The sequence below is a fragment of the Apteryx mantelli genome, chromosome 21, assembly GCF_036417845.1.
Source record: "Apteryx mantelli isolate bAptMan1 chromosome 21, bAptMan1.hap1, whole genome shotgun sequence".
In the NCBI taxonomy this organism is placed as follows: domain Eukaryota; kingdom Metazoa; phylum Chordata; class Aves; order Apterygiformes; family Apterygidae; genus Apteryx; species Apteryx mantelli.
The window spans coordinates 13,506,880-13,523,051 of record NC_089998.1 but is presented as its reverse complement, the minus strand read 5'-3'; the positions used below and the strand labels follow the sequence as shown (position 1 = coordinate 13,523,051).

Below are 16,172 nucleotides of genomic sequence, written 5' to 3'. Positions count from 1 at the left end.
GGACTTGTTCAAGTTTGTCAATGCCTTTCTTGTACTGGGGAGCCCCACACTGGACCCAGTGCTCCAGATGTGGTCTCACAAGTGCTCAGTAGAGGAGAAGAGACAGCTCTCTTGAGTTGCTGGCTACTCCCTCACTAATGCAGCCCAGGGTGCATTTTGCTGCCTTTGCAGCAATGACACTCTATTGACTGAGGTTCTGGACACCCAGGACTTTTTCTGCAAAGCACCTGCATGCCCCAGTCTGTCCTGTTGCACAGGGTTAACCCATCTGAGGGGCAAGATTTTGCATTTGCCTCAGCTGAACTTGTGCTACCCCATTTCTCTGTGCTGCTGAGGTCTCTCTGAATGGCAATCCTGCCCTCCAGCATAACAACCAGTACCCAAAGCTTTGTCATTCACAAACAGGCATGTTGTCACTGATGTTTGGCATTGTTGGGACTAAAGCATCTTCACTCATTTCAGAAGATACTGAATCTGGCAGCAGAGTCATCTTGGGAAGTCCCCAGCCACATTTCTTCTCAACTTCAGGCTGCAAGACCACTTCCCATCAGTTGTATTGGGCCAACTGTTCATAGTGCCAAGGTATAAAAGCACTTTCAGAGATGTTCCAAACTGAAATTAGCCACATGCTTTCAACAGCACATCTGGAGGAAGCAGGAACTTCCTAAGCCAGTTGCATTTCCAGTGCCAGAATCTCATGAAGCTATGACCCAAAAGGACTCCTTGCTGTCCCAGTAGCGGTGAGTTTTTTCTTCACTTTTAATGTATCTCAGTTGGTGTCATTAAAAGTATCTGATCTTCTGCAGTCTTAACTTCTGAAAAGGCTCTAAGGGGCTTATTGTGCAGTGCCTGGAGACAGGAGCTATATTTGCCCTTCCCTAGACTAAGGAACAAAAACAGTTGTATCCCTCTGTGGGCTCAGATAAGCTTAGGGATGTCTACAAGCAGTAATTGGCAATTTAGAGGTGACTCACTCCCGACCCATGGGAGCTCAAACAGTTTATACCTGTGCTGTAAAGAGCCATTGCCCATCCACTCAGATCACTGTGTGGGCCTGACCTTGAGGCCAGAGAGCCGAGGAAAGCCTCCCCCTTTTCTGGTTCAGCTAAGCTGCTACTGGCCAGGTCACATGTCCAGTGTCTCTTTGGGAAGCCCATGCACCCACTCCACATGATCCAAGAGCAATGAGCAAGTACAGACAACTCCTGCACGTTGTAGGAGTGACTGTACTGCCAGCTGACTGTGTTGGTGCCAGTGGCTGTCATGTGCAAAAGGACATCCAGGAGGCTCTAACACACAGTTACCTCCATGCAGGTTAGATGTGTCACAGTGGAGCATGATGCAGAGGCCAAATTTTTAGGTTTCTCAAGTATTGGATAGCTGATTGAGAGTCCACAGGAGGGATGAGACTCCTGATTTGGTCCTGAGCAGCAAACAGGACCTGGTTCAAAGAGTTTGAATCAAAAAGCTGTTCTTGTTACAGTCAGTGTTACACTTAGAACCAGAGACAATACAACACAGTCACATTTTATTTTTAAAAGGGGAAAAAAATTGAAGGGAAAACTTATGAAAAGGAACAATCAAAAGGACAAAACATTGCAGATGGAACGGAAGTTGTTTAGAAAGACCTGCTTAGCTTTGATCTGAGCACCTAAGCTGATATTAGAAAATACAAACCCCAAACAACCTTACAGAGTCCAAAGGGAAGCCAGCATATTTAAATGACAATTTAAAGAGTCTGACCAGAAAAAAAGATAAATGTTTTTAAACTTGCAGATGTTGCATCCATAGGAAGACAGCAGGATAAGCCCTGGAAAATTAACTAACAACAAAATAAGATGAACAACCCCCCAAAAATGGAAGATGGCCAGTTACTCCTCTACTCTGAGGAATAACATCTTTCTTTACATACATGCTTTTTTTCAAAGGCACCAGGGGCAGGAATACTAGAATACGTTAGGCCAATAGATGGTCAAATCCAGAGTGAATATTCAAAGAAAATGAGCTGATAAGAAAGCAAAGGAACTCTGCATCCACCTTTACTGAGGAGGAGTTTTGGTAGATTCCTTGGCTAGAACATCTCTTTTGTTGACGCATTCAAAGATCTGTCCTAAACTGACTTGCCAATACAGAAGTAGAAATGAGTAGTTAAACAGTGGAGATGACATTTCTGGTCAAAATAAATCAGGTGTGAAACTCATGAACTTTTTACTGCAGCATGTCTTCTTAGAACTGCCTTGTCAAGGGAAGACTAGAGGTAGTAAATATTATGCTAGTTATTAAGGAGGCTGTAGGAGATAAAGAGAACTTCAAACAATAGATCTGCTATGCATGGCAGGCAGATTCACAAAAGCTGTAATAAAGGACAGAATTGGTTGATGCATGTCCCGGGGGAGACTGATTCCAAATTCTGCACAGAAAAGTCATGCCTCAAAAATGTTTTTGGAGGAATCAACAAGATACAGGTATTGGACATTCCCTCATCATCTGGGAAGAGTCTTCGTCAAAGCTTACAGAAGGTAAACTGCCATAGACTAAGGAGGAAGATCCTCACATGGACAAATGAGTGGCTAAGAGACAGAAAAAGGCAGCCACTTGTGCTATGGGACAAAGATTATCCCATGCACTGGTCAATGTGCTTTCAGGTGACCTAGAAAGGGAGGTGAACAGGAAAGAGACAGAGTCTGCTGATAACAGATTAGCAGGGCAGTAAGACTGAAGATCAAGCCAGAGACACAGAAGTGTCTCACAGGAGCAAGTGTCAGGGTAGTGACACCGGACACAACTGTGGTGTCCCACAACCATCTGCACTTCTCATCCAGCTGTTATCATCCCAGATAGCTCACTGTGCTGATAGACAGTCTTACAAAATGTCTCATCGACATGCAGTAGGTGTCAAAAGTGGCAAATGCAGCATGAGGAGATCTTAGGATGGGAGTGGAGAATGGGACAAGACACCATAAATCAAAGGTGCACCGACATCTTCATGAGTGCGTGGAGGTCCAGGTGTGGTCACCTGGCCTCAGCATGGACATAATCAAGGCAAGAGAGGAAGAGAGAAGGATGAGAGGTGCACGGCATGGGACCCCCCAACTGGGAGAGCAAGAATACTGAGAGGGTCACTTAAATATTCAAGATCTGGAACAGTCCAAAGAGCATGAATAGAAAAGATACTCACCAACAAGCACCACTGTCATCAGCTGTGAAGTTTCCAAAAGAGCTTCTCAAAAATAGAAGACTGCCAAAAATGTACCTCAGCCCAGGAAGACTAGACACATGCATGGAAGAAAAATCCTGTGGAAGTCATTACAGAACAACTACATCTCACCAAGGTCACTGGGGGGAATAAAGTGGGGCAGGTACTACCGTCATTTCACCCTGCTCCTATGCACTTTGCTTTGCACCTGATATTAGCTGCTGTTGGAGACCGGGTGCCAGGAGAGAGGATGTGTGATCCGACCTGGCACAGCCACCCTCGCTGCAGCTGCTGTGGTTCAGACCACACCATGCAGTGCACAGCGATGGAAGAGGCAATTTCCTCAGCTTGCCGGGCAGGGCAGGAGCACTGTGACTCACACTCCAACACAATGCTCTGCTCTCTGCTCATGGGATAGCATCATCTTTGTTGTTTTCAGGACCTCAGACCTCCCAGTCTGATATTGGCCTGACCTGCAGAGCAGCACAAGGCTAGGGAGGAGCATCAGGGTGAAAATGCTTTCAGTTTGGGATGAGTGGCAAGTATAACGATAAGCTCAATGAGGGGGTTGAGGGATCTGGGGGAGCCACAGCATGGTACAGACTCCCTCAGCCCCCTTGCCTGCTCTGCATGGAGAAAAGCTGTAACCAGAGAAGGAACTGGAAAGGTGGACTGGGCCCACCGTGTGCAGATCTGCTCTGGAGCAGCCACAGCAGGCATGTGGAGCACAGCACAGGGAGAAAACAAAAGTGCAAGAGGAGAAATGGAAAATATTGGTGGCAGAAAGAAAGGATCTCACTGCCCTCTGCCTGGGTAATGCCCACACATGGCAGGAAGGAAATATTTGGCTAGAACATGATGTGGAGACACCAGGACTCCCAGTTACATATAGCCCTTGGCAAAGGGTGTTGCTGGTGGCAGGATGTTATGATCCGCATTAACAAATGTACTGGAAACAAGCCTTGAGGCAAAGCTATGTGTGGGCTCAGCACTCTTGGAAGCCTGGCAAACACTGAACTATTTCAGTCCAAACTGGCCAGGGAGGTGAATTCCTTCTGGGAACTGCAGACTCCTTCCCAAAAAGGGTAGAGGTGTCACTGGCTTGGAAAGTCCCAGCAGTGACCATTGCCCTGCTGCTTCTAGGATGTGTCCAGCTCTGCAAGGGCACAGACAGGAGTCAGTGCTCAGGGCCTGAGTTTTCCCAGTAGGGCCTGGTATGCTGCCAACTGGACCATAACCTCCCTTTCTTCATCCTCCTCCAGCCACCACTCCAGGGAAGAGGAGGAGAGCAACAAACAGTGCAAAGGGGCAAATAGTGCAAAAGGGACCCACAGTATAGGAAAGAACTGAAGTGGAAATTGCCCCAAAGGGAACCCAAATCAGCCACAGTTCTATCCCCATTCAGCACCAAGATCAGGAGGGAAGTTTCCCAAATGTATTTTTCCTGTCCCTGTGACAAGGGGAAGGAAGGAGCATCTAAGAAACATCCTGATGAGTTCAGCTGACCCAACACATCTGGTATTACTACAGAAAAACAAGGCAAATCCCAGACTGAAATGAAAGCCTGCATAGGTCAGCAATGCTGGCCAGGGACTGGCAGAGCAGAAAGATCAGTGGAAAGGATTTTGGGGGAACTTTCTTTTCCAGGAGTGGGGAGATCTATTGTTTATCCTGCAGAACCTCAGTGCCTGTGATCATTGACTGAGCCCTTGGAGATCAGCATGTGTGTGATGCCTGGTTCCAGCTTTCCAAAGGCTTTGCTGGGGGCACAGTTTACCTTGTGTGGTTTTCTGTTTGTCAGAGTGGATTTGGGGAGCAAAGAAAGCTGAACAACACAGAGAATAGCAGCTCTTGGTAGGGAAGGATGGAGTGGGATTTCTACTCAGAAATATAAATTCAAAGAAAGAAAAATGGCCCCTACAGACAGGGGCAGACATTCACCATCACTGGATAACCTGACCTCATGAAGGGTTTTCTCTGCAGAATGCCCAGGGACAGAGACCACATACAGACCTGTACCAGCTCTCTAAAGAAAGCTTTGGAGTAGAGAGCGGAGCCTGTACATGAGCTCCATGGGGTGTTTTTTGGGGAGGGAAGCATGGGGAAATGGAGTGTGTGCTCTGAAAGGACTGGAAAGTGCAGCCATGTGGCTGGAAAGTTAACGGGTCTAAGGGGAAGCCCAGTGCCTGATTAGGCTTGTGCTGCTTTGGGGTTAAAAGTGTGCATCTGTTTCCCTGTGTCGGTATTCAGATTCAGCCTATGTGGGATCCCAGATCCTTCCTCCACTCACCTTTGCCTCAGAGGACAGGGGGAGCAGTGCTTAGAGCAGCTTTGGAGGCCCAACTCCAGATATATATGCATATGACCAACCCTGAGAACTACCACGGCTAGTGGGGCTGAGGGGTCCCAAAGCTGAGACCTGTCCCTCCCATGGCCAAGCTTGAACTAATGGACAGGCAGGGCTTAAAAGCAGCACAAGGCAGGCAATCACTGCAGGGCAAGCAGAGGAAAGGTTAGTTGGATTGTGGAGATGGCCACAAGCCCTTCAAACTCCAATCTCAGCATCTGTGGCAAACTCCCGTGGCCTTCCTCAGCCCAGCCCCTCATGACAGTGGGATTTCCAACCTCACTCCACTCCTCATTTCATCTCTGCCCACCTGCGGTCCTGCTCCAGAAGACAGCCATACCAGGACCCTGGACAGCCAGCCCTGCTCTGCTCTGTGGGATGCACCCAGGAGAGGGCAAATCCTCATGGGCTCTGAAAACTCACCTGCCTGGCGCCCTAGGTGCATTCCTGAGTGTGTGTCCTGCCCTACTTGGATGAATATCACCCCTGGTTATTCATCATCCCCAGAGCCTGGGAAGAACACGGGAGGGAAAAGATGCTTGGACATCCTGAATTATCCCCAGACAACTATACCAAGCTCAGAGGTGGAAGTTCTGATTCTTTTTATTTATCAAAGAGGAGGGAGTACACACTGGAGAAGCAGAAGATGCGTCAGAGCCTTGAACACTGAGCTCAGAAGAGGGATGGCAAAGAGGCAGTCTGGAGCTTCAGAGTGTGGGTTTTGCCTTTCTCAGAGAGGAGCATCTATCAGCCAGCCCTGTGCCTCCTAGAAAACAGTCAGGAGAGGTGGGCTAAGTGTTAAGAGGTGAAGAGGCCAATGGAGTGGGCCAAGCAGGACTCTGCCACAGTCAGTGCTTTCTCTCCCGGTTCTCCCCAGCTCTGTAGGCTTGGGCCATCTCCAGGGGTGGATGGGAGATTTCTATCTGATCCTTACAACTGAACAAGTACTAGTGCAGTGGGAAATCCTGTGCCAGGGCTGCCCAGGGGCCAGCCATATTTTGTGTGGTGAGACATCAACCCAACCTCTGGCCAGTTTCAGCTGTTAACAACCCTCAGATCCCTTTGGGAAAAGTCGTTGTGCTGACTCTCACCACCAGATGAACTCTGCAGCCATTTCTCCACTGAATAGAGCCCCACAGCTTTGGTTCAGGTGTCCTTGCTCACTGCTGGGCAGCACTGCACCTTGAGGCCGCCGTACCGCCACTGAGGCCTTGTGCTCCCTGCTGCAGAAGCTCCTGGGAGCATTCTGTGCAAAAAGAAACAGTCCTGCCTGGATGTAAGCTGCAGCCTGGCTCAAACAACATGGCCCCCAGAGTGATTCAAGGAGTTCATGGTGGCCCTTGCTCGGGCATCAAGGGGAGCAAATTTCAGCTGAGGACTTTGCAAGTACTGCAGCAACTCACCTATGGTTCTTCAGTGCCGCATTCCTCTGCGAAAATAAAGAGAAAGGCTGAGTTCATGGTTGTGGTCTGGCTAGTACCATTTAGCACAAAAAAATAGCAAGCAGACAACCCAGGAATGAAGTCGAGCAGGGCAAAAGTCATGACATGCCCAAGCCAGAGCACATCTTGTTACCAGGGCCTTCTCCTGACAGTTCAAACCACAAAGCAATGGTAAGTATGGACCAAGCCAGCTGCTGCCAGCACATTCTGGCTGCACATATCGAGCAAACCAGACCAGCTGGTGCAAATATGGTTCTGGGCTGTACTCACCTTGGCTGGGCAGCATCTTGATCATTTCATCGGTGAAGCCCAGTTCCTTGGCAAGCTTCCTGAACAGCTCTGTGATTTTTTGGCTCACCTCCGGGGTTCTGTCTAAAGTCAAAGACCTGAATTAGCACCAGGCTTTGGCTTTTCCCTTGAATTATCTGGGCACCCGATGAACTTATGCGGGTTAGGACAGGAGACACAGATGGGCTGGACAGTTCCTGGGAGAAGGCGGGAGGGAGCAGTGGAGATCCCAGGAGTGTGACTGTGGCTGGGCATGTGAGACACCTCTCCCAAGGACTGAGGTGAAGAAGAGGCCCTGGCACCAATGCACCTACAACCAGCATGGTGACTCCTATCTTTAGTTCCCGTCTCCACTGTTTCTGATTCTCCTCTTTGTTCCTGCAACAGGACCTCATCTTTTAGCCCTGTTTTACCAAGCAACTTACTCAAGTCATTCCTGTCACAGAGCAGGAATGTGGACCCCACCCCCCCCGGGACCAGCTCCCCCCCCCCCATACACACACCATCCCCAAATCACTGACCTTTCCTCCTGCCACATTGGTATTTGCAGTGGCAACAGCCCCTTTACTTTCACCCACCCAGCAGGGCAACAGGGCCAGACACAAAGAGAGTGGGATGCAGGGCAGGTGTCTCTTGTGGGTACTGAGCACTCTCTGGATGACTCTCTCCTTATGACATTGCAAAGCACCACATGGCCTGTGAGCCCTTTGCCTCCAATAGCTAAAGCTGTTGGTCAGATCACCACTGACTACGTACTGTAGAGCCTCAGCATATGCAAGGTCTTCCCGTCCTTCACTCTGGATGCAAATATCATTGCATAGCTCTGGTAGTCGGTTTTCATCACCTGCAGTGTTTTATTGCCTCTCTCTGTAAAAGAACATGGAGGAAAGCAAAAAAATCATTCCATCCCCCCCAAGAGCTCCCACTACGCAAAAGGACTTTTAGAATGTGAATCTTCATGCAGAAAGCCAAGGGCCACATCCACCCAGCTCATATTTCTCCACTCCTGTTTTTTGATCTTGGCAAGGCTCCTCTGAAGCCCTAGAGAAGCCTACAGATCAGATCATAGAAGAGCTGTGACTCAAACAGGGACTGTGAACACAGTGAGGGTCTGGAGATGGTCACTGCAGACAGTGGAGTAACCTGGCCAGTGTTAGTCTAACACCTGAGGTGCAAATGGTGGGAGCCTTCTGAAACCACTCTTGCTTCATCACTTGGGACCATCTGTCCACATCCCTATTGCAGAATGAACCTGCTTTGCCCCAGAGATTAAGCTCAGTCTGAACACGGTCATCTTAATCCAGAGCAGCTTTTGACATGGAGCTAGTGCAGGGCAGCCGCACTGGAGGGATTCCCACCCTGACAGTGCAGCCAGCAACCAGCCACAGAGGGATTTCCCCATCTCAGGACCTCAGGAGAGGCAGACAGGCATTCCTGAGGGTCAGGTCCCAAGGAAGAACCAGCTGCTTCAGAAAGGGCAATGGTAGGTGCCTCTGCCCATGCCTAAGTGGCTGTGTTCCCCCACACTCACCAGAGTGGTAGAATTCACCCAGGACACCTGTTTTCTTAAAGATCAACTCTGATTTCTTACATCCCTCTGAGCTGCAAAACAAGGAAGGATGCTCTTGTCATTCAGCCCCAAGGGTATGCTTGGAGCAAGTTTATCTTGACAAGGACAAGTGCAGGCAATGGTGGAGCATCACCATGCACCAGCTGAGGTGAAGCCGTCCACCTCCCACTCCCATAAGGATGCTGGATCTGAGGTTTCCACCCCGAACATGGGATTCATTGCTAGGGGATGAGATGGTGTGGGTGGGTAGGAGGACAGATGCCATATTTGGAGTAATGGGTGGTTTGGTTGCCAGAACAGAGCACTAGCATGCAAGGATCATCCTGCAGGGTCACATGGATGTTTCCTTGTTCATACTGATCTGACAAAATGGGGCCAGTCCTGCCTGGAAAGCTCTGATGTTTACTTATCAGTGTGCTGCATCCATCCTGGGGAGGCATAGGGAGCAGCAAGCTGTCTCAGCCTCCATGATGGAACTGTTTCTGCGTGGGTGCTGGCATGAACCTGCCTGCCCTTCTGTGTCCCGCCATGGGCTCTGGTGGGTTCTGATAGCAGGAGCCCCTCTGCTCCTGGACAGACTGTGAGCAGGGCTTGGGAAGGTGGGTCTCCATGACACTGCTCTCCCAAGCCCCCAGCTTCAAACCCATGGCTGCTACACATTTGGGCTCTGCCTCACTCCCCACCCAGCTCTGGTGGATCCTGGGTGGAGGGACTTGGGTGGAGTCTCACTGGTGAAAGTCTGGGGAGGGGGTTGTTCAGTGAAGCCCATGGAGAAAGTGCTTGGCACTTACGTGGGAATGGCCAAGGAGACCTTCAGGGTGCCATTCTCCAGAATTGAGATGTTGGCCATTGCCATCTTCAGCTCATCCTTCTTATGGAGGTAGCTTTCAGAGTCTGAAGCCAGAGCAACGATGTGCCATTTCCCTGCAATCTGGTGGCAAAGGCAGACTGTGAGTGCGGAGGACAAGGCAGGGCTTGCCTCTCTGGAGGGGCTCAGCGGTTGGGACACCTCTCTGCAAAGACCCACAGGCTTCCACAGCTCTCAGGCTGTGGGACATCTATGTCTTGTCTAGGCACCTAAATACCCTGCTGGGGCACCTGTGTTGGAATTGGGCAACTGCACTTACCTGGGCATCTAGTCGCTCTGGGACAGCAGAAGCAGACAAGATCTCCTGAGGTGGCTGCAGTGTCCCCAGTTGTCCCCAGCAACAAAACACCTCTTCATTTCCCACCCTGGTGACTGGAGGTCACACTCCCACCTTTCCTTCCCCAGGACAGTGTGAGTCACCTTGCTCTTGTCTATCTCTGCAGCCCCCGGGTCCTCAGCCTCCACGTGCAGCAAGCAGAGCTGGGCCAGCCCCAGGCTCAGTACAATGGTCCTCATCTCGCCACAGCCTCCTCCAGCTTCACCCAGTGGTTCCAGGGCTGCTGGCTTTATAGAGCTGTGTTTTCCCCTCCCACCCACCTCATCACTGCTGAGTGTGAAACTGCTTCAATGATGTTATTGTTGGCTTGGGTGAGGTGGTGGTTTTGAAGGGCTGAAGTCATCCCTGTTTACCCTGGGTAAACAGTGTGTCATCTCTTGGAAGAAGGAAATTGTCTCCAAGCCCCAAGGAGGGGGTCTGAGCAAGAGGTTTAGAGAATCTCTGTTGCACCAGAGCTAAAAGGAAGTTTTTCATCTTTTTAAATCCCTCGTGAAAGGACAAAGGGACCTTTTGTTCCTCCTGCTGGCTGCTGGAGAATTGCTGGGTGGAACCAGGAGGTCCTCCTCAGACTGGGCACACATAGGAGCCATGGCACTTCAGGGCACTTAGCACCAAGGAGCACAGGGTGACATTCCTCTGGCTGGGCTGGCATCTCCCTCAGGGGTACCTCTGCACCCAAATCCTGGTGCCAGCACTTTGGTGGTATGACCTGACCTCGCTGTGCCCATGTAGGCACACCTATCAGCTCAGGGGCATTCAGGCTCTTCAAAGGGGGACAGACCCTGAGCAGCACAGGCAGAGGAAGTGCTTTGTGTCACTGTGGGAGTGTGTCACCTTCATCTCAGGGTGTGTTGCCTCCTGTGCTCCCAGGACCTGGCTCAGATGGACTCCTGGGGTCATTGCCCTGAAAGGGTCCATGCTGCTTCCTTGCAGCTCCTGGACAGGCACCAAGGGATATCCACTCCTTGGCCACCGTTGCTGGGGGGGTGAGGATAGCAGGACACCCAGGGGATTGCCTCCCCTCTGCATGGGTGGTAGGTGACTGACATCTCCCAGCAGGGGAACAGAGGGGGATGGAGGAAAGGCCCTGGGCACCCTTGGGGCTCATTGCAGCATGGCCCTACCTTGGTCAGCAGGTAGATGGGGGTGCCAAAGGGGCAGGAGGAAGGCATGGGGGTCCCACTCCCTCTGTGTACTTTTCCTGGGCAGCCACAGTACAGCAGCACTCACACCTGGGTCTGTTCAGCCCCAGCCAGATGGGCCCAAGGCTGGCTGAGGCAGGGGCTGAGCCTGATGTCCTGGGGAAGAGCTGCCCACCAGGAGCCAGGGCCAGGGCAGGCAGGGCTGGGCAGGCTGCCTGCTTGACCCTACCCCCCAGCTGAGCTTCAGGAATCCCCGTTCATCCCAGTTGCTCATTTGTTCTCTGCCCACATTGTCAGAAGATGCCCCACTGCACCTTCCCCAGTCTCCACTTCCCCATCATCCCCACCCTGGACTCTGCAAACAGTGCAGGAAAGGAGTCCCCAAAAAGTCTGTGTGGTGCTGAGCAGAAAGGTCATGTGCAGGAAGACCTTGGCAGCCTCTTGTATAGTCCCCAAAAAATACATCAAGCTCTGGGGAAGCTTCTGCACCTATTTATTTAGGAGGGAGAAGTGTGTTCCTGGTGGGAGCAGCAGGTTTGGCAAACCCCAGCCAGCAAGGGAAGGGGCATCGTGGAGGAGGGGAGCAGAGCCCAGTTTCTACAAGGTCTGGAGGGCATCCATCTGTCTTCAGCTGCTGGAAGGCAGGACAGCCAGATGAGTGGTTAGAGCCAACACTAACAGGTGTTAGGAAAAGTTGGGGACCACCCTCAGGCTCTGGTGGGACCAAGCTTCTTAAGGCACCCCAGGACTTTTCCATCCCAGGCCTCATCCTTCTGCAAACTGAGCTAAAATCAGTGCCCATCCTGGGGCTGAGGTTCTTGGGGGCTGGCAGCTTTTCCTTGTTTCACCAAAAAACCCCTGCTCTTGGCTGGGAGAAAACTGGCATTACACGGGATCTCATGAGAAAGGTGCTTGGCCCCCCTGTGCTCCCAGACACCACTCTGGGGCTCTTCCCAAGGAGCACAGCCCCTGTGGGGACCTGCAGACAAGGGGATAATCACCAGCCCAGGACTTGGGCTGCCCTGGCCGCTGCGCCATGTCCCCAGGGTATCTCCTGTGAGACACCAGGGCAATTTCACTTTATGTGCATTTTTCAACATTTTGCTGAAAATCTTGATGTTTTCCTTGGAGAAAGGCCCTTCCCTGACCAAGGTGTGCAGGAGCAGCACACCGAGGCAGGCAGGAGGGCTCCCAGGAGGCTGTGAGTCTCTGCTCAGCCCAGATCGTTCTGCGATGGAAATGCTTGACCAGTTTCTCTGGTCACACTCACCTGGCAACCTGGGTGCACTCATCTGTTAAAAAGGAAAAAAGAGGTCTAAACATGCTGCATCCTCTCTGCCACAGATGGTGTCTTGAGCCCCCTCTGGCCCTGTGCCCATCCTGCCACCACAGTGTGGCAGACGATCCCGGAGACCTGTGGCAATACTGTGCCCCTGCAGAGCTAGGTCTTTTGGAGAGCATCCCCGCACAGAGGGGGTGTGCATCCCATCTGCCCGCTTGCCATGCTGGCACTCACCCGACTTTGGCATGACCGTCAGCATGTCCTCAGTAAGGCCCATGGTGGGGTAGAGCTCTTTGAACTTCTGCAGGAGCTGGGGACTCAGGTCCTGCTCCCTCGCTGCAGACAGAAACCCAAAGGAAAGGCAAAACTGGTGAGTGGGGTGGTCTGGTGGCAAGCTGGACACACAGGGCCTGTCCCTCATGAGGGCTGGGATGGGATCCCAGGGAAGAAAAAACACACATTGATAAAGCGATGGAGAAATGCAGCCGTATGATGGACACTGGATGTTGTCCCAAGCATTCCATGGCTGCCTTGGGCTCACAGCAAAAGGACACAAACCCCTCTGCACGGACAACCCACATGCTTGGTTGGGGCCGCCCACCTGCCTGCCCGTGAGAGCTGCTAGCAGGGCTTACAAGGCAGGCAAGATGAGCAAACACTGGCTGGAGCTCACAACGGCCTGGGACCCATGGGTGAGAAGTAGCTGCCAGGACCCATGGGTGGGAGTGAGTCGTCTGATGCTCCAAGCTCAGCAGCTCAGGACAACTGATATATTTTGGAGGTCTGCAGCCAGACTGAAACACTGCAGGAGGGGATTTGATTCAAACCAGAATAATATGGTGATATTTTTGGTGAAAAGTTTCATTCACCCCAAAATGAATTTCCTGCATGTGCCTTGGTGCCAGCAGGTTCAGTGCTGATATGGCAGCAGTGGATGGCAATGGGGAGCCCTGCTCTGCCACCCACCAGTAGCTATGTCTCACCTTGGCCCTGCAGAGGTTAGGGCACCTGTCCCCACTCCCAAACTCACTGAAGAGCTGCAGTGTGGTGCTGAGCTCCTTGTCACTCTCCTTGATAAGGCACAGGATGGCATAGTGATCATAGTCTGTCTCCATCACACGCAGGTCCTGCTTCTCTTCCGCTGCTAAAAAGACCCCAAATGATGTCCAGTCAGGCAATGTGGCACAACCCCATGCACTTGGCTCCCAGACACTTGCTAGCTGCACGGAGGCCAGACAGGACTCACAGCTTGAGGCTCAGGACCTAAACTGGCCCTTTCACTGTGCAAAAAGGGGAATGCCATCTCTGAGCCAGTAGCTCTTTGAGTGTGTGTTGGCTTGCCCAGGTGCCCACTTGCAGTACAGCCTCTTGCCAAGAGATGGAGGCAGAGAGGCCAAACCCAGCTCCTGCTTGCTCCCTGTGAGCACGAAGAGGACTTGGGCTACTTGTTCTTGGTTTTGGGGGTGCCACAGAGGCAGCTGGTCAGAGGCCACGAGCAGGGTCCCTAACACCTGTCCCCCTGCCCACACATACCTGTGTTGGTGTAGTGCCCTGCCTGCCCATTCTTCTGGAAGTGCAGCTCAATCTCTTTGCATTCATCTCCCCTGGAAAGGAAAAATTGAAACAGCACATGCAGCTCAAAGCCATGCTGAGGGTAGTGGGGTACCCGCTGGAGGGGTGAGCCTGGACTGGCTGTGGGGACGCGCCAGTGTGGAGGCAGGATTGGGCACTACAGGGCACCATGCCTTCTAGGATTTGTGGGGAGGATGCTCCCCTTCCAACCACCTTTAGCAGGAGGAGAGTATCCTGGCCCTAGCAGGATGCTGCAAGAACCACAGCAGAGCAGGAGGGCCACACTGCCCACTGCATCCAGGCATCAGTGCCAGGCACTTACAGGGGGACAACAGTCTTCAAAGCCAGGTTGCCCTCCGGTGTGAGGCTAAAGATGGTGATGGACGACTTCACCTTATCCTTCATGCTCAGGAACACACGGCAGTTGGAAACAGCAGCCATGATGTGCCATGTCCCTGCAAACTGTGACGAGCCATCACCGGTGGAACTCAAGAAAGCCATGGGTATGTGCTACCTGTTGTGGGGACCTGCCACCCACCATGGGGACCTGCCACCCACCACGGGTGGTCTGCTACCCACCATGGTGACCTGCCACCCCCCCCCCCCGGGGGATCTGTCAGCCACTGAGGTGACCTGCCACCCTTTGAGAGAACCTGCTCCTCCAAGTGCTGCTCCATCACAGCTTTGTCCTGCCCCATGCCAAGAGGGTGGACACAGCACCCAGCCCATGTTCCCTGGGGAAACGCAGCACCCTCCAGAGCATTGCAGTCCCAGGGGTGTAGGTATCCCTGTGGCGCAGACAGTGCTGGTCTGGCCATGGCAGAAGAGAGAGAGATGGGCCAGTGTTGGCCAAGACTAACCCATTTTCCACTACCTCATGGCAGATAACCTGGCACAGATTCTGACCCTGGACTGGGGGGTCTGCAGATCTGGGAGTGCTCCGTGCCTGCCCAGGGACACAGCAGGGGATGGGACCCCCGCCCCAGCCTGCCTCACTAGCCATGGCAGGAGTCCCTGGGATGGCATCCTTTGCAGTTACCTTCTCGGGGTCGAAGCCTGGCTGCACAGGGACCTCAGCCTGTGCCCACAGCAGGAAGAGCAGGGCCAATACCAGGCTTGACAGCGCAGCCTTCATTCTCGCTCAGGAAGCTGAATGTGGGCTGGATGGACCTGCCTCTCCCCATACCCACCTTTATACCCTTCTGCCAGCAGCACCCCCCCACCAGCCCCTGCTTTATGCAACAGGTTACACAAGAGCAGGGATAATTTGTGCAAGTGTTAGGTGACAGCGTTGGCCCCTTCCAGGTCTAATTGCCCAGTCCTGAATGAATGCAGCCTTGTCTGAGCCCCAAAGAGAAGCAAGTCGGGGACTAGGCAGAGCCCTGTGCCCAGTGGGGTGTCCAAGAAGGTGGGTGACATGGGCTCAGAGGTTGCCATGTGTGGGGGGGTCTCCACTGCTCCCCTCCCAGCTGGGGTTCCCCTGACCCTGGGGGTCTGGCTGTGCAGGGACAGACCCTGCATCAAGACAGAATTTGGTTAGGCCAGTGCTTTAGCCCAGGGTCTGGCCACTGTCCACCAGGATGGGGTGGCCTCCTGGCAGTGGGTGCAGGCCCTGCTCCCAGAAGGCACCTCCAAGGGTCTGGGTTCATGGCACGGAGGCTGTGTGGGTGGCCAGGGCTGAGTCACCTCAGCACCTTAGAGCGGTCACTCTGATTCATGTCCATCCTCTCCATCAGCTCTCAGAGACCCCCCCTGCAATCACCCAGCTCCTGCCCCATCCCCGCCACAGCAAGCCGACTGTCCAGAGGGGAAACTGAGGCAGGGATGTTGTGATTGCCAAGGGTGACTGAGGGAGCCTGTGGCAGATGGCAGGTGATGCTCCCATCCCCAGTACGTCCTGACCCTCAGGAAGCCCTTCCTCCTTGGCACGAGAGCAGGTTTCATGGCTCTTCCAGGCAGTGAGGGTACGGGGGTCCTGTCTCACCAGCTCTCTCTAGCTGCTGATTGGGTGCTCGGATCAGTCCTGCCCTCTGGGGCCAGCCCGAACCCTGCATCAGCACCAGCTGTGCTTGCTCCTGCCCACCCAGGGGCTGGCTGGGGGAACCAGGACAGCTTGTGGTGGGGAGAC

At 52.7% G+C, this 16,172-nt stretch overlaps 2 protein-coding genes across 3 annotated transcripts; both read right to left on the bottom strand.

Moving 5' to 3' along the window:
- Window positions 1-6,946: 6,946 nt before the first annotated feature.
- LCNL1 (lipocalin like 1) lies at window positions 6,947-10,227 on the bottom strand. Its single transcript, XM_013954476.1, has 6 exons — window positions 10,132-10,227; window positions 9,635-9,774; window positions 8,805-8,875; window positions 8,030-8,140; window positions 7,256-7,357; window positions 6,947-6,972 (listed from the first exon to the last, which is right to left on the bottom strand). The coding sequence occupies exons 1-6, from the start codon at window positions 10,225-10,227 to the stop codon at window positions 6,947-6,949; spliced, it is 546 nt and encodes a 181-aa protein (XP_013809930.1).
- Window positions 10,228-11,666: 1,439 nt separating this feature from the next.
- On the bottom strand, window positions 11,667-14,888 carry LCN15 (lipocalin 15). Of its 2 annotated transcripts, none has more exons than XM_013954470.2 (6): window positions 14,367-14,888; window positions 14,006-14,076; window positions 13,503-13,616; window positions 12,707-12,808; window positions 12,461-12,482; window positions 11,667-11,824 (listed from the first exon to the last, which is right to left on the bottom strand). In XM_013954470.2, exons 1-6 carry the CDS (start codon window positions 14,543-14,545, stop codon window positions 11,818-11,820), a joined length of 495 nt encoding a protein of 164 aa, XP_013809924.1. In that variant the 5' UTR covers window positions 14,546-14,888; the 3' UTR covers window positions 11,667-11,817. The 2 variants fall into 2 exon arrangements, with proteins under 2 accessions (XP_013809924.1, XP_067165205.1); XM_067309104.1 differs by having other exon boundaries at window positions 11,667-11,821.
- Window positions 14,889-16,172: the final 1,284 nt, after the last annotated feature.